Source organism: Pan troglodytes, chromosome 12 (assembly GCF_028858775.2).
Source record: "Pan troglodytes isolate AG18354 chromosome 12, NHGRI_mPanTro3-v2.0_pri, whole genome shotgun sequence".
Taxonomy (NCBI): Eukaryota; Metazoa; Chordata; class Mammalia; order Primates; family Hominidae; genus Pan; species Pan troglodytes.
The window spans coordinates 121,441,301-121,468,549 of record NC_072410.2 but is presented as its reverse complement, the minus strand read 5'-3'; the positions used below and the strand labels follow the sequence as shown (position 1 = coordinate 121,468,549).

The 27,249-nt window shown below is 47.7% G+C and overlaps 1 protein-coding gene across 8 annotated transcripts in view; it reads left to right on the top strand.

Annotated features, from left to right (window-relative positions):
* The window catches only part of TPO (thyroid peroxidase), a 128,798-nt gene that overhangs the window by 8,256 nt on the left and 93,293 nt on the right, over window positions 1–27,249 (top strand). For all 8 annotated transcript variants that reach the window (XM_054677661.1, XM_054677660.1, XM_054677659.1 and 5 more), the window contains exons 3-5: window positions 1,401–1,485; window positions 11,558–11,727; window positions 14,371–14,503. In XM_054677661.1, the coding sequence (XP_054533636.1) occupies window positions 1,401–1,485; window positions 11,558–11,727; window positions 14,371–14,503 (388 nt within the window). The remainder of the gene's footprint in view (window positions 1–1,400; window positions 1,486–11,557; window positions 11,728–14,370; window positions 14,504–27,249) is intronic.

The window sequence follows — 27,249 nt, the reverse complement described above, 5'->3', positions numbered from 1 at the left end:
TGGACCGACATTGTGCAGGCGCCACGCTAGACTGACGTCGTGCAGGCGCCTCTCCTGGACCGACATTGTGCAGGCGCCGCGCTGGACAGACCTAGTGCAGGTGCCGCGCTGGACCGACCTCACGCAGGCGCCTCTCCTGGACAGACCTCGTGCAGCCGCCTCTCCTGGACCGACCTCGTGCAGGCGCCTCTCCTGGACCGACATTGTGCAGGCGCCACGCTAGACCGACGTCGTGCAGGCGCCTCTCCTGGACCGACATTGTGCAGGCGCCGCGCTGGACAGACCTAGTGCAGGCGCCTCTCCTGGACCGACATTGTGCAGGCGCCGCGCTGGACAGACCTAGTGCAGGTGCCGCGCTGGACCGACCTCACGCAGGCGCCTCTCCTGGACAGACCTCGTGCAGCCGCCTCTCCTGGACCGACCTCGCGCAGGCGCCTCTCCTGGACCGACATTGTGCAGGCGCCGCGCTGGACAGACCTAGTGCAGGTGCCGCGCTGGACCGACCTCGCGCAGGCGCCTCTCCTGGACAGACCTCGTGCAGCCGCCTCTCCTGGGCCGACCTCGTGCAGGCGCCTCTCCTGGGCCGACCTCGTGCAGGCGCCTCTCCTGGGCCGACCTCGTGCAGGCGCCTCTCCTGGGCCGACCTCGTGCAGGCGCCTCTCCCAGACCGACATTGTGCAGACGCCGCGCTGGACCGACCTCGAGCAGGCACCTCTCCTGGACCGACATTGTGCAGATGCCGCGCTGGGCCATGGGGAGAGTGAGAGCCCGGTGTGCCCTTCAGGGACTTCTATTTGCTTTTAGGAGCCAATTCATTCCTTTGGTGAAGTATTGATGCTACACATGTGAATTTAGTAACAGGACTGACGTGTGAACATGGCCGGAAACACTTGCCGTCTTCCTGTTACCGCGTCCAGAACTTCACGTTGATACCCAGAAATGGGATCTTAACCTCTTAAACATTCCAGGTGCTAAAACAAATAACATAGGAGTGTTTTCATTGGAAACTGCTGGTATAGTGGAATTATTTTATCTTTTATTAAGTGCACAAGACAGGCAAATCTTATCAACTTTACCACTAGCTCAGGTAACCAGTGATGAATGTTCAGAACAAAAGTTATTCAGAATCATTTGAAGTGGTTTGGGCAAGTGCGAAATTAAGGTGAGTAGCTCTCATCCCATCCTCCAGGCAGCTCCGTGCAGTGGGGGTGGAGACGCCCCTCTGTAGCGGGGAAGTGAAGGCCTGTGGAGGGGAAGCGACCCCGGGACCTGGCTGCCTGCCTGTCCCGGAAGCCACGTGGGCATCACCACAGCAAGATGGGCTTGAGGGACAAAGCAACACTGTCAATGAATCGCTGAACTGTCATTGCGCTTTGACTGTGTGATATTCTGTTCCGTAGGAAAGCCTGAGGAGTCTCGTGTCTCTAGCGTCTTGGAGGAAAGCAAGCGCCTGGTGGACACCGCCATGTACGCCACGATGCAGAGGTGAGCCTTGCGGAGGGGCCGCCGCCCCGAATGCCACCTACAGGCGCATCCTCCCTGACATCCACACACGTGTGGCCTAATTTTCGCAATTGCAGATGAAAACCTGAAGCTTGCCATTGTTAATTTACTTCCCCAGTGTCATGTGCAAGCAGCAGACAGAACTGGTATTTAATCTCCAATCCTTTCTTAAGCAAGACACAAAGGAAGAGCACCCTGATGCAATTAGCAATTACGTATATCCTGGTTAAAAGATAGTAGAGGCTGACGTCCTGATAGCAAAACCAGCCTCTCTTCTCCAGGATTAGGACAGATTAAGGAGGAAAAGAGAGACCTAGATCCCAGATCTTTGGTGTTGTGATATAACTGTAACATTACCTGTGGCATAGAATAAAGAATTAAATGGGGCTCTCCCCCATTTTTGAAATAATTAGCATTTGTAATTATATAACAGACACCACTATTAAGAATATTGTGGTCTCATATTACCTGTCTAGAAAAAGAAAAGAAAAACAAAAAACAAAAAACCTGTAAAGTAGTTTGCCCTCCCAAGCTTATTATTTTGTAGGAAGTTGACTAATAATTATATAAGTTCTCGACATACAAAATATCAAAAGACAGCAGTTAATTTATTCCAAATTTCTATTATTCCAGCCAGAAAAATACCTTACTGTTCATATTGGCTGCAAACAAATTATTATTTATTTTCTAAAAATTGAATCAAAGGGAAAAGAAAGAGAAACACTATTTCTCATAAACTCACGCACACTTTAATATGTCTAAAATGGGCAGGAATTCCTGGGGAAGACATGGCAGTGGGGGTGGATACCAAGTGCGTAGTAAGAAGTGTGTGCTGCTCTCTTAGTAACAATTTGTGAACCCAAGTATCTAAGACAGATCTCAGTCAATTTAGAACGTTTATTTTAACAAGGATAAGGATGCACCCGTGTGACGCAGTGTCAGGAGGTCCTGAGGACATGTGCCCAAGATGGCTGGGGCACAGCTTGCTTTTACACATCTTAGAGAGACATAAGACATCAATCAATACGTGTCAGATTTACATGGTGGGGAGCTTCCAGGTCATAAGTAGATGTAACAGTTTTCTGACTGACAATCAGCTGAAGGAATTATTATCAGTAGGACGGAATGTCTGGGTTATGTTAAGGGGTTATGGACACCAAGGTTTTATGAGCTTCACAGAGAAGAGATGGTGAATGTTTCTTATCAGACTTAAGGTCTGTGTTGATGTTGATGCTGGAGGGGTAGAAGGAGGTGTGTCTGACCCACCACCTTCCATCGTGACCTGACCCAGCTTTTCAGGCTAACTTTGGAATGCTCTTGGCCGAGAGGTGGGATCCACTCAGGTGGTTAGGCGAGGACATTAGAATTTTATTTTTGGTTTACAAATTGCATGTTAACAGAACCCTTTTGAAATCAATGCCTTGATCCTAAGGATGCATTAGAGTGAGGGAAGACCAGGAGAGGCATCAACTGGGGAGACATTTGGAAAGATTTGCCTTTTGCTGGCTCTCAAAAAATACACTATACTATACACCTATTCCAACTATGTTTCTTTCCTTAAGAAATACTGTTTCTACTGTGGAACAGTCATTGTTCTAGATGCCGGGATACAGAGATGAGTTCGATCATTTCATATCCTCAGAAATCCGTGCTCCTTCTGTAAAGTCATTGTTCTAGATGCCGGGATACAGAGATGAGTTCGACCATTTCATATTCTCAGAAGTCCGTGCTCCTTCTGTAAAGTCATTGTTCTAGATGCCGGGATACAGAGATGCGTTAGATCATTTCATATCCTCAGAAGTCTATGCTCCTTCTGTAAAGTCATTTTTCTAGATGCTGGGATACAGAGATGAGTTTGATCATTTCATATCCTCAGAAGTCCATGCTCCCTCTATAAAGTCATTGTTCTAGATGCCGGGACACAGAGATGAGTTTGATCATTTCATATCCTCAAAAGTCCGTGCTCCTTCTGTAAAGTCATTGTTGTGGATGCTGGGATACAGAGATGAGTTCGATCATTTCATATCCTCAAAAGTCTGAGCTCCTTCTATGGAGTCATTGTTCTAAATGCCGGGATACAGAGATGAGTTAGATTATTTCATATTCTCAGAAGTCCGTGCTCCTTCTGTAAAGTCATGTTCTAGATGCCAGGATACAGAGATGAGTTCGATCATTTCATATTCTCAGAAGTCTGTGCTCCTCCTGTAAAGTCATTGTTCTAGATGCCGGGATACAGAGATGAGTTAGATCATTTCATATCCTCAGAAGTCCGTGTTCCTTCTGTAAAGTCATGTTCTAGGTGCCGGGATACAGAGATGAGTTCGATCATTTCATATCCTCAAAAGTCTGAGCTCCTTCTGTGCAGTCATTGTTCTAGATGCCAGGATACAGAGATGCATTAGATCATTTCATATCCTCAGAAGTCTATGCTCCTTCTGTAAAGTCATTGTTCTAGATGCTGGGATACAGAGATGAGTTAGATCATTTTCTATCCTCAGAAGTCTGTACTCCTTCTGTAAAGTCATTGTTCTAGATGCGGGATACAGAGATGCGTTAGATCATTTCATATTCTCAGAAGTCTATGCTCCTTCTGTAAAGTCATTGTTCTAGATGCCAGGATACAGAGATGAGTTCGATCATTTCATATCCTCAGAAGTCTGTGCTCCTTCTGTAAAGTCATTGTTCTAGATGCCGGGATACAGAGGTGAGTTTGATCATTTCATATACTCAGAAGTCCATGCTCCTTCTGTAAAGTCATTGTTCTAGATGCCAGGATACAGAGATGAGTTCCATCATTTCATATTCTCAGAAGTCCGTGCTCCTTCCATAAAGTCATTTTTCTAGATGCCGGGATACAGAGATGAGTTTGATCATTTCATATCCTCAGAAGTCCATGCTCCTTCTGTAAAGTCGTTGTTCTAGATGCTGGGATACAGAGATGAGTTCGATCATTTCATATTCTCAGAAGTCCATGCTCCTTCTGTAAAGTCATTGTTCTAGATGCCAGGATACAGAAATGTATTAGATTATTTCATATTCTGAAAAGTCCATGCTCCTTCTGTAAAGACAGACACCTGAAGAAGGCACTTCATTTAGGGATGAATTTATTAGATCATCAGGAAACATGATGGTTTGTTGGTTGGAGAACTGACTTACTTTGAGTAAAAGTTTTAATAATAATAAAATACTTTTATCCTTCAAAACACATCTAGTTACTTTAGAGCCGAAAAGGAAAAAAAAATAACTTTTCTAAATGATAATATCCAAAACTAGAGTGTGCCTAAATCATTTCTTCCACTCACTCATGGACAGTGGTATGGCCCTAGGCTTTTGGAAAGCGATAGGAAAGCACAGAACCTGCCTACGGAAGGGTTTACGAAAAGGGAGAGTCTGAGACCACCCTACCCCCCTCATTCATCACTTCACTTACCTGGGTAGCATAGGGCCAGGGACAAAGGGACTTTGCTCCCAAGGTAGATGGGGCCAGAGTTTTAGTGTTTACGCTCATTCCCTGAGACCAGCTCCCATAGAGCAATGGAAAGGAGACCAGGGCAGGCTGCACACAGAAGGGGCCACATCTGGGGAGGGGGGCCCTGTGCCTGGGGACCCAGATCTTTACGATGTGCAGTGAGCATGCCGGCCCAGGCTCTGGGGAAGAGCATCCCTGTTTGACTGGAGAGTGCAGTGTGTTCTGAAGGAAGATATGATGTCCAGGGAGGCAGGGGGGGAGGGTTCTGGGGCCTGCGGCCCAGGCTGCATCAGCAACCAGGTTCACCTGCAGCAGCCAGACCCTGTGAGGGAGGCAGGCATTGTGTCTGGGCCACCTGGCCAGGTGTGGCTGGTAGTGAGTGGCCCCATGAGTGTGTGGGGGTGAGGGTGAGTGTGCCCTTGACCTGGCAGGCACCCCTCGGACAGGGCAGTGTGCTTTTCTCCCACCATGGCAAAGAGCAGGCACTGCAGATCTGCTCCCTCCACCTGCCGTGAGAGTGGGAGCAACTGTCTCCCTTTCTCCGCTTCATAATTTTATAATTTCGGCATGGACAGAAGAAGCGTCTGCATGAGGAGGCTGTGGGTCCGGGAGACCAGAGGCCGAGGAACCAAATGCTCCCATCAGTCTCAGTTGCTCACCCCATGGTCTGTCTGGGCTCACACTCCTTGAGCAGTAAATTCATTCCCTTTTAGCATTCAGGGACCATTTCCAATATTCACAATTTGCTGTGAGTTCCAGGGTGTATTCAGCCTGGAATATCTGCATCTAGATTGGTGATACCATTTGAGTCTGTTTACTGTTCATGGTGAAACACTCTGGGCATTACTGGGATGACAGACAGAAGAGCTAAAGGAGTGTTATTATTTAATCAAATGAAGCTATTGGATGATGTCCCCAAACCAAGAGCCATCCGGAGAATTCGTGGGAACATATATTTGATGCATGGCTCTGTGTGGGCTCTTGACATTAAGAATGCGAAACCAGCTAGAGTCAAAGTTTCCCTAATTTGAGTTTGATTTTCAGATATTTTGCTGCAATTAAGAGCCTGAAAGTGTCACCTATTAATACCTTGCTTATGTTCTGAAGCTGAGGTCTTAAAGTAACATGCAGCCCTGGGCTGGGCTGCAAACTGTCTGCATTCAGAATGACCCATGGCTGGGGCCCCTGGGAAATAGCAGCAGATGAACAGAGCAGACTGTGGCTTGTGGGGTGGTTGAAGCACCTTTCCAGGCTCTCCTGAACTGAGCTCCCCACAGGCTGGGCTCTGCAGAACATGGACATGACGGGAAAGTGACCAGCCAGCAAGGGAGAGTCCTCTGAGCTACACGGCAGTTGCAGGGACAGCAAGGGCTGGCATGGGCAGCATGGCCTGGGGACCTATCCAGGGGATCCACTGGGTGATACCCTCCACGTCACTGTCAAGAGCTGAGCTCAGTTTCCCAGACCCCTGCTTTCCTGACGTACCCCTTTTGGGCCCAGATTGTGTTGTCCCATGGGTGCCAGGCAAAAGAAGGGATGAGACAGGTGAGCCCTCGAGTGGGTGCAGGTGATGTTCTAGGAAGCAGAGAAAGTGGATTTCATCAAAAGGAGCACCCTTGGCCTTCAGATCTCCAGAGAATTCTCGTTCTTCCTATTAGCCAAATGTCTTGCTCAGATAGATTTTAGATAAATGTCTCCAAGGAAAGCATGCGTTTTGGGGAGGGTTGCTATCCTGTCTACCATGGCGAGTCCTGGGGAACCTGCACAGGTACTTACACTCTGGCTGTGCTGCTGCTGTGACTGACAATGTCACTTGTGTCTGGGCTGAGAGTCTCCTGTCTTTGGCTGGCATCCATGAACTATGGCTGGCTAATGTGTTAGTTATAAGTAGCTATAATCTCAGTGTCCTCAAAGTTCATGACTATATAGTACCTTTTACAAACATGTCAGCAGATATAAAACACGTGTTTTATATTTTAAGTTAAATGTCATATGCATTTGTATGTACATGAAGTTATTTCTAATATATATGGTGAGTGATTTGCCCCATCCCGTTGGTGATAAGGGAGTTTTTGCTCAGTTACTTCACGTGAGATCTGGTTGTTTAAAATTCTGTGGCATCTCCCCCACTCTACTCTCCTGCTCCTGCTCTTACTCCGGGACCTGATCACTCCCCATTCAACTTCTGCCGTGGTTGTCGGCTTCGTGAGGCCCTCACCAGAAGCCAGGCAGGTGCAGGAGCCATGCTTATATAGCCAGAAGAACCGTGAGCCAATTAAACTTCTTTTCTGGGTAAATTACCAAGTCTCAGGTATTTCTTTATAGCAATGTGAAAATGGCCTAACACAGAAAATTGGTACTGAGGAGTAGGGTGTTTCTATAAAGATACCTGAAATTGTGGGAGTGGCTTTGGAACTGTGTAATGGCAGGGGTTGGAAGAGTTTGGAGGGCTGAGAAGAAGACAGAAAGACAAGGGAAAGTTTAGAACTTCCTAGAGACTTGCCAAATGACTGTGACCAAAACGCGGGTAGAAATAAGGACAGTGAAGGCCAGGCTGACATGGTCTCAGATGGAAATGAGGAACTTACTGGGAACTGGAGTTAGAGGTCGCCTGTGCTATGCCTCAGCAAAGAGCTTGGCTGCATTGTGTCCAAGTCGTGGGCATCTATGGAAATTTGAACTTACGAGTGATGACTTGGAGTATCTGGCAGAAGAAATTTCTATGCAGCAAAGAATTCAAGGGGTGGTCTGGCTTCTTCTAACAACCAACCATCAGATATGAGAGCAAAGAAATGATTTGTATTTGGAACTTATATTTAAAAGGGAAGCAGAGCATAAACATTTGGAAAATTTGCAGGCTAGCCACCTGATAGACAACAATATCCTGTTTTCAGGGAAAGAATTAAAGGGGGTTGTTGGAGTAACCATTTACTAGAGAGACTAGCATGACTAAAAGGGAGCCAAGTGCTACTATCCAAGACAATAGGAAAAGGGCCTCGAAGAAAGCATGGTATAAGTCCTCAGGACAGCCCTTACTGTAACAAGGCCAGAGATCTAGGAGGAAAGAATGACTTCAGAGTCTAGACCTTGGGCCTCTTTGTCCTGTGCAGCCCAGGGACCCTGATCCCTGTATCCCAGCTACTCTGGCTCTGGGCTTGGCTCAGAGGGGCCCAGGTACTACTCAAGCCACAGCTTGAACAGTCCGAGCCGTAAGTGTCTATAGCTTTCACACGGTGTTCAGCCTTCAGGCTCACAGAATGCAGGAGTTAAGGAGGCTTAGTAGCTTCCCCTAGATTTCAGAGAATCCATGAAAAAGCCTAGTGCCCAGGTAGAAGCCTACTTCAGGGGCAAAGCCCTCTCAGAATGACTCTACTAGGGCCATGCTGAGGGGGAATGTGAGGTTGAAGCCCCCACACAGAGTACCCACTGAGACACTGCTTAATGGAGCTGTGGGAAGGGGGCCATCGCCCCGCAGACCCCAGAATGGTAGATCCACCAGCAGCTTGCACTCTGCACCTGAAAAAGCCTCAAGTGCTCAACTCCAACCCATGAGAGCAGCCAGGTGGGCTGTGTTCAGGGAAGCCACAGGGGCAGAGCTGCCCAAGGCTATGGGAGCCCATTCCTCACACCAGGGTACAGGACACGGAGTCAAAGGAGATTGTTTCAGAGCTTTAAGATTTAATGAATTGCCTGCTGAGTGTAGACTGGTGTGGGGCCTATCAAGCCTTCCTGTTGGCTGATTTCTCCCTTTTAGAATGGAAAAATATACCCAATGCTGGTGCCCCCATTGTATCTTGGAAACATATAACTGCTTTTTTATCTCAGAGGCTCATAGGTAGAAGGACCTCATCTCCAGATGAGACTTTGGACTTGGGATTTTGAGTTAATGCCAGAATAAATTAAGACTTTGGGGGACAGTTGCGAAGGCACAGTTGTATTTTGGAATGTGAGAAAGGTGTGGGATTTGGGGGAACGGGTAGAATAATAAGGTGTAGATGCTTTTCCCCCTTAAATCTCATGTTAAAATGTGATTCTGGATGTTGGAGGTGAGGCCTGGTGAGAGGTGATTGGATCACAAGGGCAAATCCCTGATGAATGGTTTAGCCCCATCCTCTTGGTGATGAGTCAGTTCTTGCCCAGGAAGTCCATGTGAGACCTGGTTGTTTTACGTTGTGTGGCACCTGCCCGCTTGACCTCTTGCTCCTTCTCTCACCATGTGAGACACCTGCTCCTGCTGCACCTTCCACCATGACTGTGGCTTCCCGAGGTCTCCCCAGAAGCCAAGCAGATCCTGGGTCCATGTTTGCACAGCCCGCAGAACCTTGAGCCAATTAAATCCCTTTTCCTTATAAATTACCCATTCTCCGGTATTTCTTTACAGCAATGCAAAAAATAGGTTAACAAGTAAGCTTTTTAAAAATTTATTTTTATTGTATATATTTCTGATGTGCAAAATGATGTTTTGATATACAAATACATAATGAAATGATCACTACCGTCAAACAAAATTAACATACCCATCATCTTCCGTAGTGATTGGTGTGTACATGTGGTGAGAGCACTTAAAATCTCTCTTAGCACATTCGTTTTTAGTATTCAATATTATTAACTACGGGAGGAATACAAGTGCTTAGCACAGCACCTAAAACTTTATTTTCACTCAGTAAGCACTATGTATTTTGGGGTTATTATTAATAAACAAAAATATAAACAATGCATTTAATTATGGCAGAACAACTGAAGAGAACAACTAGGTCACTTTTCCCAAAGCCACAGTGGGTGATTCTGAGCCCTGAGCCTCATGTCTAACTTGCAGAGGGAAGGAGGTTCTCCTGCCAGCTCTGTAGTTCTGTCTGGCGTCTGACACTCGCACACCTGCCAACACCTCCCCCACTCTACTCTCTTGCTCCTGCTCTTGCTCCAGGACCTGTCCACTCACACACCTGCCGTGGTCACTTGGGCAGTGCTGGCCTCCTGTCAGCTGGAGAGGCCCCGCCCTGCAGGCGACTCAGCCAGGGCAGCTGTCTGGAGCCCCCAGAGCACAGTCCGCTGTGGTCACTCTGCTTCTTCTTTGAGGCCTGGCCCTGCCAGCTTTGCTGCCAAAGGTGATTGACTCAACACTCAGACAAGAAGGATGGTGAACTTGATGTAGTCCTCCCTTGGGTCCTGGGGACTCAGTAATTCCATTCTGCAGGTGCCTGGACAATGCTCTGATCCACCCAGGTGTTGGCAGCATTGTTGCAAAGGTCACCTCTGTGCTTTCTCTCCAGGTTCCCCAGGTCCTCAAATGCTAGTAGGCAAGCCAGTTGTGAAACCTTGGATTGGTTCCGTGTAGCTGCTGCTGCTGAGAATCTAAAAAGGCCAGGTGCCTATGTGGGAGACCAGGAGTAAGGGGAGGCCTACAGGTGAGGGGAGGCCCCACGTGTGGAGAGGCCTGCAGGTGAGGGGAGGCCTGCAGGTGAGGGGAGGCCTGCAGGTGAGGGGAGGCCTGCAGGTGAGGAGAGGCCTGCAGGTGGGGTGAGGCCTGCAGGTGAGGTGAGGCCCCAGGTGAGGAGAGGCCTGCAGGTGAGGGGAGGCCTGCAGGTGAGGAGAGGCCTGCAGGTGGGGTGAGGCCTGCAGGTGGGGTGAGGCCTGCAGGTAAGGAGAGGCCTGCAGGTGAGGGGAGGCCTGCAGGTGAGGAGAGGCCTGCAGGTGGGGTGAGGCCTGCAGGTGAGGTGAGGCCCCAGGTAAGGAGAGGCCTGCAGGTGAGGGGAGGCCTGCAGGTGAGGAGAGGCCTGTAGGTGAGGGGAGGCCTGCAGGTGGGGTGAGGCCTGCAGGTGAGGAGAGGCCTGCAGGTGAGGAGAGGCCTGCAGGTGAGGGGAGGCCCCAGATGAGGAGAGGCCTGCAGGTGAGGGGAGGCCTGCAGGTGAGGAGAGGCCTGCAGGTGGGGTGAGGCCTGCAGGTGAGGAGAGGCCTGCAGGTGAGGAGAGGCCCCAGATGAGGAGAGGCCTGCAGGTGAGGGGAGGCCCCAGATGAGGAGAGGCATTCAGATGAGGCAGGCTTCACATATTTCTTCTTCTATGAGGGTGTGTTTAGCTCTCACTGTGAACAGCTTTGCTGCCCCGTTCTAGGGCTGCATTGAGCCAATGCTCTGCACTGGAGTGGGAAGGGAAGAAGTTGGAGCTGGGACACATGCAGCTTCTGCAGGCTTTGGCTCTGAGATCAGGGCAGGGCCATGCACTCCCCAGTATCCTGTCTCATTAGCTGGGACATAAACAAATCATGTCTCGGTTTGGATGTGATGGCCTGTCCGCAATTGTTATGAGAATCCAATTCATTCTGATTTGGCAGTTTTGTAAAGGGCAAGTCTGTGCCATTTTCCTCATCATTCAATACTGATGCGTCACTTACACCCTATTCCCGTTCCTAAACCCGATGACCCCGTGGACAGCAACTGCACATGTTTTACCTGTGCACACCCCGTAGTGCCTGTCACATTGTCTGGGACACAGTAGTTACTCAATAAATGTCTGCTTAATTAATTAGTAATTAAGTACCAAAGCTACCATAGACAAATAATCTATTTTATATCTTCATGTGCCATAGAAACCTCAAGAAAAGAGGAATCCTTTCTCCAGCTCAGCTTCTGTCTTTTTCCAAACTTCCTGAGCCAACAAGTGGAGTGATTGCCCGAGCAGCAGAGATAATGGAAACATCAATACAAGCGATGAAAAGAAAAGTCAACCTGAAAACTCAACAATCACAGCATCCAACGGGTAATGTGTGCCCCTCTCCCCACTGAGAAGCGGCAACTCCCGAAGGAGGACGCCTTGACTTTGTCCAGGGGCTGCTTGCTCAGGGCATGTTTTTTACTTGAGACCAAGCAGGGTGGGACTCCAGCTCTTTCAAAGCATACAAGCTGCAATTTTTAAAAATGCTTACCAAACAGTCTCAATATCTTATTTTTGTTACTCTGGAAAATAGCTATTTCTCTCCTATCCAAATCAAATTTGAAAAGTAGCTCAATAAGCTAAACATCCATTTTTTATGGTATGAAATAATTTAGGAATTTTCCCATAGCCCCACTCTTAGTTAAAACTTGGCAAGCTCATTCATAAAATCTCTTCAGTGAAAGGACTTCATGTGTGAGGCAGCGCATTGCAGGGAGCCCCATCTTCCCACTGAGTTGCTGGTGCCTCAGCAGAACTACCCAGGACCTTTGAGAGCCAATTTACTCATCTCAAATGAGGACAGTGGCACTGCTCACTCCGATGGCTATCAGAAGACCAGTGCATAAACCAGGAGCAAATGTCATTATTTCTTCAGCTCTAAAGCACTCTATGGGCATAAGATACTGAGATGGTAATGCAGGCAGTCAAAAGGCATATTGGTGCTTCCTATGATGCAGAGCGAGTCAGCGAAATGTCTTTTTAATTAATTTATCGAGAATTTTTTCTCTGCAGCGCCATGAGCTACTTGGCCTCTGAGTTCTTCCTTCTAACTAGCTATAGATCAATTTGGTGCTGGTTACTTAGCTTTTAGAATAAGACAAACTTGGCTAAATCAGTATTGACCAGAATTCTCAAATCCTAAACTTAACAGTGAAGTTTAATTAATTTCATAGCAAGCTAAGATTCATTTGAAATGTCCTTTCTTTCAAACCATATGGCTGAACGATGTTTCTAAGAACTCTTGGTCCACTGTCCTGTTATGGGACACTGTCCTGTCCACTGTCCTGTCAGGCCTCCTATGGAAATGGCAGTTCCTGACGTCAGAAGATGTGGGTCTTTCTGGTCCATGCCTTAGAGCCACATGCTCACTGCCGGGTCTGTAGACATAGATGTTTAGGAGAATAGGCTGAGGTATTTGGTCTAGGCTGTAATGTAGAACTTAAGGACTCCATAATTTAGAATGTTTTAAAATGATTTCCGTTGTGAGCATAGCCCATCTAGAAAATTTAGAACACGAGGAACCTAAAAAGGTTTCCCATTACTTCATCACCAAGCCAGAATTCCATTAAAGGTCAGTGCCTGTCCTTCTAGGCTGCTCCTTCATGTTGGTCTTGTGTGTTACATGACTATGACCTAATAGTTCTTTTCTTTTTTTTTTTTTTTTTGTTGAGATGAAGCCTCGCTCTGTCGCCCAGGCTGGAGTGCAGTGGGGCGATCTCGGCTCACTGCAAGCTCCGCCTCCCAGGTTCACGCCATTCTCCTGCCTCAGCCTCCTGAGTAGCTAGGACTACAGGCACTCACCACCACACCCGGCTAATTTTTTGTATTTTCAGTAGAGACGGGGTTTCACCGTGTTAGCCAGGATGGTCTCGATCTCCTGACCTCGTAATCCACCCTCTTTGGCCTCCCAAAGTGCTGGGATTACAGGCGTGAGCCACCGTACCCGACCAATGGTTCTTTTCTATTGTACATGATTTGTTGTCTGCAAGCACCTGCTTGAGGGCATTCCTGTCAAGAAGAATCTGTGCTCAGCTTTTTGAAGAATGCGTAATCCTCCACTAACTGAATGCACACTGCAGTCCAAGGTTTACTTAACTGTTCCCATAGAGCCATTCCCATTGGACTGTTAGTGAGCATTCATGATTGAAAGACTAGTTTGTTTCTCTCATATCTGAAAATGGAATGCATTCCTTCCTGGCTTTTTTTTCTGTTGAATATCTCAATTTCACTGGTATCTTGTTAATCAAAGTTTTGTGGCATTATCCTCAAAGATTTATATAAACCATGTTGGAGAAGTAATCGATGATTACCTCTACTAATGGACAATAAAGCCACTCTCACCTTGATTTGTTGAATAACATATAAATTACAGTGACAGAATTAATCCAAAAAAAAAAAAACCAGGAAATTGTTTCCTGGGGTCTCGTCTCATCTGGAAAGATTTACAAGGGAACCAAAAATCAATACAAAGGAAAAATGAAAGGTTTTATAGATAAGCGTACCATCTTCATCAAGGCAAGATTTTTTCTACATTAGGGTTCAGGATAAATTCTACTCCTCACTGTCTTCTAAAGCACTGGGGCCATTACTAGGCACACATGCCTCGCTGTTCAAATGTGATGAATGAGCCCTGGAGATGTGCTCAGTGAGAGTTGATGGTAACTGCAAAGTTACTTGCTGGCTTATCCCCCTGAAGGCTGAGAGCTCTTAGATTGCTTTTCTGAAAGATCACAGAGCAAAAACAAATTTTAAAACCCCCACATTTCTAACAATAAGGAAGCTCAAGGGAATTAAATGAGTGAGCACTTGATGTAAAGGGAGAAGGCAGATTTTCCCAAAAACAGTGACCCCAGTTACATATGAATCCCAAATTCAGATGCTGGAGTCACTTTTGAGACGGCAATAGAATACTCGTTAGGTGGATTTGTGGTTACAAGCACAGAATTCATGGTTTCCTATTTTTCACAGATGCTTTATCAGAAGATCTGTTGAGCATCATTGCAAACATGTCCGGATGTCTCCCTTACATGCTGCCCCCAAAATGCCCAAACACTTGCCTGGCGAACAAATACAGGCCCATCACAGGAGCTTGCAACAACAGGTATTGTTTGTGGATTTTCTTAATCTTCTCGTGAAAGTTGGATCTGAACATGACTAGATGCCATCATGAAGGAGCTTCTACCACCACTGGTGAATCTGTACCCACCCCTGAGCCCCTGGTTCCTGTCCTTGGACTCCCCAACGTGGCCTCCTGCACGCCTGGTGGTGCCTCAAGCAGCGTGCCAAGCAGTACTGTCATTCCCAGCCACAACGTCCCATCCACATAGGTGCTTACAGGTGACTCTTAACTTCCTAACCCCACAAATTCCACCGCCCTTCACCTAAGAGCTCAAGCCACGTGCTTAGGTGCCATCCTTGATTTCGCTAGCTCCGCTACCCATTGTTTCCAATGCACCCTCAAGACTGTCACTTTTACCTCGAAAATGAGTCCTCTCCACTCCCTGTCACCTTAGCTGAAGCCAAAATAACCATCCAGCTGCCAACACGTGGTGGTCCCCTCACTGGTTCTCCTAATTTAACTCTTGCTTTCCCCATTCACGCTCCCTGTTATGGCCAACACCATCTCAGCACGCTCCTTCTCAACTCCCTCCCTCAGTCCCCACTGCACTCAGAGTGAGTTCAGACCGGCCCAACAGTGGCGACTGCCCACCTCCTCTGGTCCACAATGGCAGGAGATGGACAGGAGCTTGGGCCACACACAGAGGCATGTGATTCAGTCTGGGGTTCAGAATGGTTTTCTGAAGAAGGTGATATGAGAGTGAGCCAAATCTTAAAGGATGAGTGGGCATTTCTCAAATGGTCCACAGGGTAGAGGAGTGGGCTTTGCAAAGGCCGGAAAGAGCAAGACACGTTTGGGCTGAAACACTCAGCCTTTGGCACACAGAGGGGCAGAGGGAGAGCAGCTGGGATTGTGGCGCCTTTGGGGTCTGGGGGAAACAGTGTGCCCGGTGGTCACCTAGAAGCTTTGTCACAATAGTGTGGCGCCAGGATGGCTGCAGGCTTGATGTTCACCGATGCAGGCAGCAAAGGTGCTTAGCATGGAACAACTCCTCAAAGGGACTCGAGCTCCTCACTGCTGGGTGTGCTGAGGTCAGAAGGAAGATGCCCCCCCTGAGAGAGGGATCAGCGGGACCCAGGCAGAGCCCTGGCCTGGACAGGCCCTGTCCTGAGACAGAGAGCAGGGGCTTTGCAACAATGAACAGGAATCAGGGTCCTGGGTATATGATGATGGTTAAGAACAACAGCTTTGCAACTGGACAGCCCTGGATTTGAAACCTGGAATCACCACCTATCAGAGGGCAGTTTGTTTCAATTCTTTGAGCTGTAAGAGCTTGTTTGTTAAGCCCACAGCAGGAATGCATAACCTGCCCATGTGTGAGGATCAGATCTTAGGACTGCGGAGCCCCGGCTGGAAGAGGCAGCCTGTCTTGAACGCAGAGATGGGTCAGGGCCACACAGGAGGCTGCTGTCCACCCCCTCTGCCCTGAAGCCTGGGGGGGCTCTGTGCCTTCCCGTGGAAGTGGGCTCAGAGGTGGAGATGGCACGTGTCCTGTCCTCAGAGCTCAGTGGGAGACATAGATGTAGACAAAGGATGCACAGGAGATGATGCCTGGGAGTATGGGGACACTGAGATGGCTGGTGGGATGCACGGCTGGAGGGACCAGGCCTGGATGGAGGAGGGGATGGGGCTGGAGGGCCAGGGTGGAGGAGGGCAGGGGGTAGGTGCACTGTTGAGTCAGAAGCCAGAGCAGAAATGGCTTGGACTACACGGGGAGGAGCAGGGTCTTCAGCAGGGCAGGGTGGGGTCTAACCAGCAGGTACATGTTGAGGGTGGGGATCCCGGGGGACAGTGGTGTTGGAGATGTGGGGGCAGGGCTGCTCTCTGAATGGGTTTCATACTTCTGATTTTATTAAAGAAATATAAGACATTGAATTCTGCATTCCTAAGCACGATTATCTTAAGAATCAGCGAGTCATACTTCCCATATGTTTTCAACACCTCTAGCGTGTCTTAAACAGCGTTAACAAGTCTGGGACTCTCTGTGGCCCGAAGCACTTTCACCAGACGGGTCCGTGATGGAGCTCCTTGGGTTCTAGGTTTTCCTTGAGACCTCCTAACTTTTTTCCATTTCCTTTTCCGCCTGCTGCCTTCTGTCTGTCAGCCATGACCCAGACCTCAGGTGCATTCTGATGGCTCTCCCCACGGAGGTCGACCCAGGGGCCACCCCCCACCCACCCCCACCCTGCCCCACGTCCCTCCTCCACGTCAGGGGGATGATGAATTCAGCCATGTGCAACATCGTGGGCATCCTTAAAGCAAATTGCAGTGGAGGGTGAATTACAGTGCTTGGGGAATCCCTGAGCAAAGCCAGTAGGCCTCACACATGATCTAAATCTTGCTTGATTTGCAAACAGAAGAGAAACTTAGCTGGAGATTTTTTTTTTTTTTTTGCAAATGCCTGGATTAAAGAAAAATGAAATATAAGCCCGACCATTCCGAAACTGCCAACTAACCTGTTTAACTAGGAACCTTCCAGCAGGACAGACCAAATAATGCGAAACTGAAGCCAGTCAAAGCTTTTCTCCAGTGACGTCTATATCCACCTGCAAAGCCTGCCCCTGGGTCCTGCAGTAGAGCCTGAACCTTTCTTTGGTTTGGTGCTTCCTGATTCATAAATCATGTTCACTCAAAAAAAACTCTTTAAAAAATGTATTGTGCCTCAGTTTACATTTTAACAACCTGAAGACCAGGGTCTCAGCTGGCAGCAGTGAGTTCCTGCTCGGCCCTTCTGAAAGGCCCTGCTGCTGTCTTGGGCGCCTCTGCCCCAGCTGCTGGGCGGGCTCCACTGACGCTCCTGGGAGAATCTCTGCTGACCACACAATGACATTGGCACTGGGAGCTGTGATCTGGGGACACTTAGATCTGAGCTGGTTTCTCTCCTTCTGTGGTGACAGCTACAGTTTTCATTAAGAATTCACAGCATCTGGATCTAAAATCTCCTACGTTCAAGGCTTCACACATTGTATTCCACCAAAAATAAAACATCTGCTCAGAAATCGGTCACTTGTTGTTATAAAAGTGAGCCACAGAGGGCCCCTGACCCTTGGCCCCTGGGTGGTTTAATTTTTCTCTGCAGGCCTGTTAGTGCCAAAGCCCACCAAGACCAAGCTCAAATTTACTCATGCCCAATTGTGATAAAAATAGCCCAAACAAGCAGACTTTTAGCCACTTGGAGCCTACCTCTTTGCATCTTCCACAAAACCTCTCCCAGCATCTCAGGCCGTTGGTAAGATACAGCCTCGTGATCATCAGACCCCAGGTCGCTGCTGTCTCTGGAGTTGCCTGCCCAGAGACTCCCCCTCTCCCCCTCACCATGTTGCTGAGTAATGTCACCAGACATAGAGACCCTCTGATGCCCCACTGTGAGTTCCTCGCCATTCTCCCCGTCTGGGTGGTGGTCCCTCACCTTAGCCTCTGGATGGTCCCCTGCCTTGAGGATGTCCCCTCTTCTGCACCTGTGCCCAAGAACCACCCCAAAGGCATGTGTGTGTCTCTGCCTCCCCGATCCTAACTTTTGCCTTGCTCAGCCCTGAGTTCCCAGAGCTTCCCCACACCCACTAAATTGCTAAGTTCCCCTCCAGCAGTCTCCTAAGCCGCTTCGGCGTCCCTCTCAGTCCCCACCCACACCTTCCCATCCTTGTCTGGGCTGGTGCTGCGTTTCCACCATGCTGCATTTCCACCGTGCTGCGTTTCCACCGTGCTGCATTTCCTGCATTCCAAAGCGACCTTTGGGTGTTGGCTGCAATGACATCTTTAAGACAAATATTAGTTGGAATTAACTTTTGAAATTCTAAATGTCGAAATGGTGGATTTTAAAACTCATCCATTTCTACTAGTTTTCTTGCTTTATGGTGTGATGTCTGCATGTCACAAGTGGATGGCAGGGTTTCTAAGGCTTGTTTTTCCTTTGTTGGTATTTTCCTAATTGCCTAGGACATATCACGTAAAATTACTTAACAAGTAGTGGAAAAGAATGATTTTTCTTTCACCATTTCACCTGGACTTTTTGTTTGTATGGTGTAGTCGGTGCTGCAGGAGCTACCTTGTTGAAAGAGAAGGGGGCAGGCTGCTTCTCGTTTGTGTGGTGTAGCTAATGCCACACCTGGACTTCTTGTTTGTACGATGTGGTCAGTGCCACAGGAGCTACCACTTTAGAAGGGAATGGAGCAGGCTGCTTCTTGTTTATATGGTGTAGTCAGTGCCGCAGGAGGCACTATTTTGGAAGAGAATGAGCAGGCTCCTTCCTGTTTGTATGATCTAGTCATTGCTGCGGGAGGTACTATGTTGTAAGTGAATGGAGCAGGCTCCTTCCTGTTTTTATGGTGTAGTCATTGCCGCAGGAGGTACTACGTTGGAAGCGAGTAGGGCAGGGTCCTTCTTGTTTCCATGGTGTAGTCAGTGCCGCAGGAGGCACTACGTTGGAAGGGAACAGGGCAGGGTCCTTCTTGTTTCCATGGTGTAGTCATTGCCGCAGGAGGCACTATGTTGGAAGGGAACAGGGCAGGGTCCTTCTTGTTTGTATGATCTAGTCATTGCCGCGGGAGGCACTATGTTGGAAGGGAATAGGGCAGGGTCCTTCTTGTTTCCATGGTGTAGTCAGTGCCACAGGAGGCACTATGTTGGAAGAGAATGGGCAGGCTCCTTCCTGTTTGTATGATCTAGTCAGTGCTGCAGGACGTACTATGTTGTAAGTGAATGGAGCAGGCTCATTCCTGTTTTTATGGTGTAGTCATTGCCGCAGGAGGTACTACGTTGGAAGCGAGTAGGGCAGGGTCCTTCTTGTTTCCATGGTGTAGTCAGTGCCGCAGGAGGCACTATGTTGGAAGGGAACAGGGTAGGGTCCTTCTTGTTTGTATGATCTAGTCATTGCTGCAGGAGCTACCAGTTGTAAATGAATGGAGCAGGCTCCTTCCTGTTTGCATGGTGTAGTGAGTGCCGCAGGAGGCAGTACGTTGGAAGGGAATAGGGCAGGGTCCTTCTTGTTTGTATGGTGTAGTCAGTGCCGCAGGAGCTACCGTGTTGGAAAGGAATGGGGCAGACTCCTTCTTGTTGGTACGGTGTGGCCAATGCTGCAGGACGTACCATGTTGGAAGAGAATGGGGCTTGAGTTTGTTTTGCTTTACACTTTGTCATAAAGGAAATTATCAGTTCTCTGCATAAGCCCCTATTTTTTAACAAGGGGGTGTGTGTGCATGCATGGCAAGCTGGTCCCTTTAAACATTTTAGAATCTCTAAATATAAAGCTTAAGATATTAGGAATGCTGTTGATAACTGTGCATTTGGGGTGAAGGTGTTTTGGTAGTATCATTTAAAGGATTTCCAGCTTCTTTCTGTTTCTGTTACCAACCTGTGGAGACCTCTTCATCATCCTGGACTCAGATCAGGGTCCTCGACTCTGCTGCGCTCCCAGCCAGCTGAGGCTGTTGTTCCCCACCTGTGTGTTTTTATAGAAGTCTAGGAGCTGGGGGGTAGGAGGTGGGTGTGGGCAGGGGTCACGTCACTTGCAGGTTGCCTTTGCCAGAAGCAGTCACATTGGCTGAGAACAGAATCCCCAGGGCCTGAGGATGTCCTGCAGAAATTTGGGTTTTAGTGTGTAGCTTGGCGTCAGCCTAGAGATAAGACAAATTCTATTTTAAAAGTCAAGTGCTCCATGGCAGGATGGTGATATAGTTGGCTGTGTCCCCACCCAAATCTCATTTGAATTCCCACATGTTGTGGGAGGGACCAGGTGGGAGGTAATTGAATCATGGGGGCAGGTCTTTCCTGTGATGTTCTCATGATAGTGAATAAGTCTCACGAGATTTGACAGCTTTATAAGGGCAAGTTCCCCTGCACAAGCTCTCTTTCTGCCTGCCGCCATCCATGTAAGACATGACCTGCTCCTCCTTGCCTTCCACCATGATTGTGAGGCCTCCACGTGGAATCGTAAGTCCATTAAACCTCCTTTTCTTCTCAGACTCAGGTATGTCTTTATCAGCAGCATGAAAACAGACTAATACAGACGGAGTAGGGGAGGGCTACTGAAGAAATGAAGCCTCTCAGCTACTGGAAATAGGTGCAGTCAGGGTGGAATTACTCACGGACAGTCCTCCAGAGGCAGTGGGGTCATTGTGGAGATCTGTGTGCCACAATAGCCAGAAAACAAAGGGGCCACGAGCCACTGTTTGCTCTGTGGTCTAAATCAATGGACTATCTTACCACATGCAATGTTAGACAGTGTATTACATATGATTATTCATAAGCAGAAATACAAATATATATTATATACTGTAAGACAGTATTCATTATATGATAAATATGATGAATTCACCTAGATACTTCATATAGAATTTGCCTTCAGTTTTAGATTGATACATGTGATAAGAACTTCTCTGTGTGTTCTTGAGAAAGTGCTCACATTCCCATGCATAATGGAAAGGACATTGTATTTTGAAATAGAAGATGAAATTCCAGCCACCACTTTGTCAGTTACAAGCTGCTTAGACTTCATGTCTTGCTTAGTTTCTCAAATTCTCTGCACCTGGAAACTGGCAAAGATAGTGATGCTCATTTCTAGGGTGGTCATGAGGCTGAAGTGAGACAATGCAGCAGAAATAATTTGTGAGCAATAATGATACAAAGGTCAGTGATTGATTATGTAAATAATGGCCACCTTTGAAGCCCCTTTCTTCAAAGAGTCTGAGTCTTGATTCTTGAAGAGGTGTAATTTTTCTTTGAAAAATTGCATTATTTCTTGCTGGGCACGTTGGCTCACGCCTGTAAGGACAGCACTTTCGGAGGCTGAGGTCGGGGGATCGCTTGAGCCCAGGAGCTCAAGACCAGCCTGGGCAACAAAGCAATACCTCATCTCTAAAACAAACAAACAAAAAAATTGTGTTATTTCTTGAGTTTTGATCTGATGAACTACTGCAGTAAACCACTGTGTCTCACAGTGTTGGAAGGGAATGGAGCCGGCTCCTTCTTGTTGTATGGTGTAGGCAGTGCCGCAGGAGGTACCGTGTTTGAAGGGAATGGGGCAGGCTCCTTCTTGTTTGTATGATCCAGTCATTGCTGCAGGAGGCACCGTGTTGGAAGGGAATGGGGCAGGCTCCTTCTTGTTTGTATGATCCAGTCATTGCTGCAGGAGGCACCGTGTTGGAAGGGAGTGGGGCAGGCTCCTTCTTGTTTGTATGATCCAGTCATTGCTGCAGGAGGCACCGTGTTGGAAGGGAATGGGCAGGCTCCTTCTTGTTTGTATGATCCAGTCATTGCTGCAGGAGGTACCGTGTTGGAAGGGAATGGGCAGGCTCCTTCTTGTTTGTATGATGCAGTCATTGCTGCAGGAGGCACCGTGTTGGAAGGGAATGGGCAGGCTCCTTCTTGTTTGTATGATCCAGTCATTGCTGCAGGAGGTACCATGTTGGAAGGGAATGGAGCCGGCTCCTTCTTGTTTGTATGGTGTAGGCAGTGCCACAGGAACTACCATGTTGGAAGGGAACTGGGCAGGCTCCTTCTTATTTGTAAGATCTAGTCATTGCTGCAGGAGGTACCATGTTTGAAGGGAATGGGGCAGGCTCCTTCTTGTTTGTATGATCCAGTCATTGTTGCAGGAGGCACCATGTTGGAAGGGAATGGGGCCGGCTCCTTCCTGTTTGTATGATCCAGTCATTGCTGCAGGAGGTACCATGTTGGATATGGTACCATGTTGGATAAGTGGCACAGTGGATAGAATCCATCGCCATAGTGACCATGAGTGGATTCCTGCTATTAAATTGGGGTACGACTTATGCAGGGCTTGGGGGTGAATCTGGAGGCACAGGTGGCCGAGTCTCCCATGGGCCTGCACCCCCGGATGAGAAGCCCCCAGGTGCAGATCGAGAACTGTACACCCCAGAGGGCTGCCTTCTGGCCCCTCCTAGGTTTTGATGTCTCCTCAGAGGTGACCATTGCTTTGATCTTCATCACCATAGTTAGTTTTCCCTGACCTGGCTTTTATAGGAAGGAAGTTAGATGGTAACCCCTGGGCCTGGCTTCTCCACCTCCAGGATTTATTTGCTCCTGCCTTGCTGAGGGAGACACTCATCGTTACAGGGCAGGCATGGGCACCTCTCTGCTGAGCACTGGTCAATGCTTCCAAGTGGCTGCTCCAATCTGCATTCCCAGGAGCAAAGTGTAAGAGCCCCACAGCCCTCACCAATCCCTGTCACTGTGATCCCTTTCATTTTGGCCCTTGTTGAGGGGAGGGTGGCATTTCCTGTGGTTTAACTTCACATTTTCTTGGTGACTAATTGTCTTGAGCCCTTTTAAAATACATTCATTGACCATTTGGAGACTCTTTTTGGGGATGTGCCAGTTCAAACATTTTTCCCATTTTTTAATGAATCTTTTTTGATTTATAGATGCTCATATTTTCTAAATATGTCTTCAGTGAGAAATATGTTTTACAAATGTCTTCTCCCAGCTGAGATTGGCCTTTTCACTCTCCATGCTGTCTTTTGAAGAAACGTTGTTCATATTTTTAATGAAGTCCCATTTATCAATTACTTATTTCATGGAAAGAAAACTTTTTTTGTTATGTTTAAGAATCTTGCTTTCTCTGAAGGATGTGAAGGTATTTTTCTTGTGTTTTCTGCTGAAAATGTTATTGTTTTACATGTCACATTTAGATCTGTGACCCATCTCATTTAATGTTTTCTGCAACCTATGCGGTGGCAACCATGAGGGGTGTGTGTGTGTCTGGGTTTGTGTGTGTATATTGTAAACCAAAAATAAAATTCTAAGTCCTGCGATCATCTGAATTGACCCCTCCTGTCGGCAAGGGTGTTCCAAAGCTAACCTGAAAAACTAATCTGACCATGATGGGGTGAGGTCAGACGTGTCTCATGACACCCTCCTCCCTTTTGGAATTTCTGCTAGAACAGACTTTTTAACTCCGAGAAGAAACATTTACAATCTCTTCTCTCAGAAGCCTGCTGCCTGGAGACTTCACCTGCACGATGAAACCTTGGTCTCCACAACCCGTGTCTTAACCCAGACAATCTTAAGTCCTTAGACGATAACTTTACTCTTTCAAAAAATTGCCACTCAGAAAATTTTTGAATCTACCTTTGGCCTAGAATCCCCCGCTTCCAGATTTCCTGCCTTTCTGTACTGAACCAATGTACATCTTACGTGTATTTGATGTCTTGTGTCTCCCTAAAATATATGAAACTAAGCTGTGCCTCAACCACCTTGGACACAAGTTCTCAGGATCTCCTGAGGGCTGAATCATTGGCCATTGGTCACTCATATTTGGCTCAGAATAAATCTCTTCAACTATTTTACAGAGCTTGACTCTTCATTGACAATATCTGTAGGTGTTTGTGTATATATAGAGGCATGTATATATAGGTAGATTTGTGTGTGTGTGTGTGTGTGTGTGTGTATATATATCTATAATAGAGGTCTATATAGAGGGGTGTGTATGTGTGCATGTATAGATGTGTGTGTGAAAGCATGTGTATATGATATTTAATTTATTCAGAACCATCCTTTACCCAGTGAACTGCACCCATGCCTATATCATGAATCGAGTAGCCATATGTGTGTGGGCGAGGACTGCTAGACTCTTACCATTACGTATACAATTATGAGAGAGAGGGAGAGAACGTGAGTTAAACAATTAGCCACACTTCTCTTTAAGCCGACTGAGAAAAAGACACAGGGACCCAGCAGACATCAGAACACCTTGTTGGGGCAGCTCCGCACTGGGGCGCAGGTGGCAGAAGCCTCACGGGATTCTGTACAGCAGGAAGAGAGGCCGGCTTCAGCCCCTCCTGCCTGACAGCACAGGGGTCCTGCCTGGCCTGGGAGGAGCCAGGATTGGAGGCAGGGGCTGCTCCTGCCTCCAGAGGTTTCCAGGAAACTGTATGTTGTGCCCTGCCGGCATCCACACATTTGTGTAGTACCCACTCCCAGACAAGGACACTCATAGACTTCCTCCGGCCTCGCGTGGGAGCCGAGCCCGTGGTCTGCATCTCGCTGTGCTCCACGCAGCTCCTGCACGCAGCTCCTGCACGCATCGGCTGGGCTCGCAGATGTCAGGTCCGCCTCCTTTCCTCTTCCCTGAGCCTCTGCCGAGCCCTCCCGACCCGAGGGTCGGCTGCTCCCTTCCTCGCCTGAGTCAATTCCGTGACTCTCTTCATCCTCAGAGCCATCCCCTTCCTCATCTGTAATGTGGGAAGAACACCCACCTCGCAGGGTTGTTTCTGGTTGAAAGGCAGCACTTGTCAGGCTCCTTGCACGCTGTCCACAGCCGGCCATCGTAAGAGTTACGGCGACTGTCACCTCTCAGCCACTCCTCGGCATCGGACCTCTTGGCTCCTGGCCATGGCATTGACCACAGAATGTCATAAACAGCCCAGTGTGTTTTTCCACGAGAGCAGTGGTCGGAGGCTCCTGCAGGTAAATGGCTGGAGATTGATTGACGTGGGAATATCACGGCATCGCAGAATCAGAGCACGTTTGTTCATGGTGCAGGAACATCAAGCGAGTGGTGAGCTCTAAAGGACCTGGCCCTCGAGGTAGCTCACACCCTCGATGATGGATGGAGCCAGGCCACAGGTGAAATTTCCATCCAGGCGGGACAGACTCAAGCCGGGACTGGGTTCCCCTGACGCCCAGCTTGCCAAATGTGCTTCCCTCCCGGATGCACAGAGAACGAACGTGGCGTGGACATTGTGAGCTGCAGGAAGCGATCCCACCAGGGATCAAAAAGCCAACTTCCTCCACAGAGGCCATTCTGCACCAAGCCTCTTTCATGGAATTCATGTTCTGTCCAATGCAGCCTTAAAGCCCATGAACAATTCTGGGGGAGACGATCAGGTCTGAAAGGAAAATTCCATATAGGTATTTAAGTTATTGGAAGAAACCTTAAGATCTACCTGGGTTTAACATAGAATTTGCTATATGTAACTTGCTATATCATTCTCTATAGTCATTTGCCTAAAAATCATCAAAAATATAAATTCAATGTTTCATCTCCCATCCAGATATTTTGTGTTAAAAAACCTCATATCTGATGTCTGACAGCTATTTTCTTTTTTCTATGTATTTGCCTTGAATTCACATTCATAGTCACCTTTTTTCCCTCTCACTTTGTTTTTCATTTGCATTTTGACCTAATTCATGAAATTATCCAGCAGGGAGAGACCTGATGGAGTTTTGCTGGAATGAAGCTCCTTGACACAATCGTCTCCTTTTTAGAAGTGCCTGTAGATTGAAAGTTCAATTGCTCAAAACAGTTTGCTAAAGAACAAATGTGTGTCTATTAAGAGTTTAAGTTGTACTTGTAAATCCACCAATAGCACTAAGATATCATTTAGCAATATTGACACTTGAAGTGATAAAAAAACAGAAAATACCTTTGACGTCAAATAAATGTATTAGTCTTTAAGAAAAAAAGAGGTGGAATTGACCTTGGTGTCTTATGAAATCGCAGAACATATGATGGGTATAAACGATGCCAGAATAAACAAGATTTTCAAAGTTTTTGGAAAAAGCTGAGCTCATGCTGATTATAGAAAGCATTTGCATCTTTTGAAGGGTTTTCCTCTGAGGGTTCAAATGTCCCTCAGGGATCATGCTGGTGATAATCCCAGCTCACAAACTGACTGGTCTTAATTGCCTTCAATCAAGTAGCTCCAGCAGGAGACGGGAAAAATCACCGCTGAGTTTCCTCATACTTCTGGCCACCTGACAGGGTGTCAGGCATTTTTGGGGACAAAATGAATCCTCGCACACCTGGCCCAGCAGGACTGCAGGGTGTTGGTTGCTCCTGGGTGAGCACCTCCCATACAGGGAAGCAAACCCCCTCATCCCGTGTCCCGCTGCTGCCCCGCTGAGAAAGAGGTGCCGTTACAGGAGTGGAAAGCTGACTTCGTCCACAGTTTCTCTCCCAGCACTTCACACTGCATTGCTGTTTGCTTCTTTTCATGGGCGGCACACATCTCTGGCACTCAGCATGTCCATGTGCTGTTACTGGATGGCCACACCTGGCAAACATATTGACCTATGTCTTGCTGCCTCAGTCCACAGCTTTATGCTCAAGCGCTCTTCAAGATGGAAGTTTAGAATTTCTTCTTTTTGGAATTCAGAAATCACAAAGTCTCCAGTGCCAGGTGCCTGGGAGAGGGGAACTAGGGTCCCAGGGAAATCAGAGTGACTCGGAGCCTCGGCAGGAGCACAGACCTCAGTCTCCCTCATAAAACTCTCCTCTAGAAATGTTTCTCTTTGTTCATTTTGTCAGCTTTATGAGCCTTTTTCCAATGCTGCCATTAATTCAGATCTAAGAAAGGAACAGTGTGGTGCAATAGATTTCCACTGGGAAAGGATCTTTCCAACAGGAGCTGATCAAAGTCGCAGAGGGACCCTTCTCAGTCCTGCTGACCTGCTGACCGTGAAGGTCAGGTGACACATTTGTGGAGGGTCCACAGCAAACATCCGTGAGTGCTCTTGAGCCATTGTAATGTCCTAGTGAACTGCTGAAATATAAAAGTCAATCAGCAAAAAAAATCACTGCTTAAGCAGTTAAATTAACATTATTTTTAATTGAGTGATCTAGCACCTCCCTATGAGCCATACTTTATGGAATTTCAATAAAGACAAACCAACCATAACGAATCTGAACACTTTATTAAAGCAATCTTTCCAATCTTCAGTTGCTGATGTATTGCAGCTGATTATATGCATTACTCTCCCATACATTG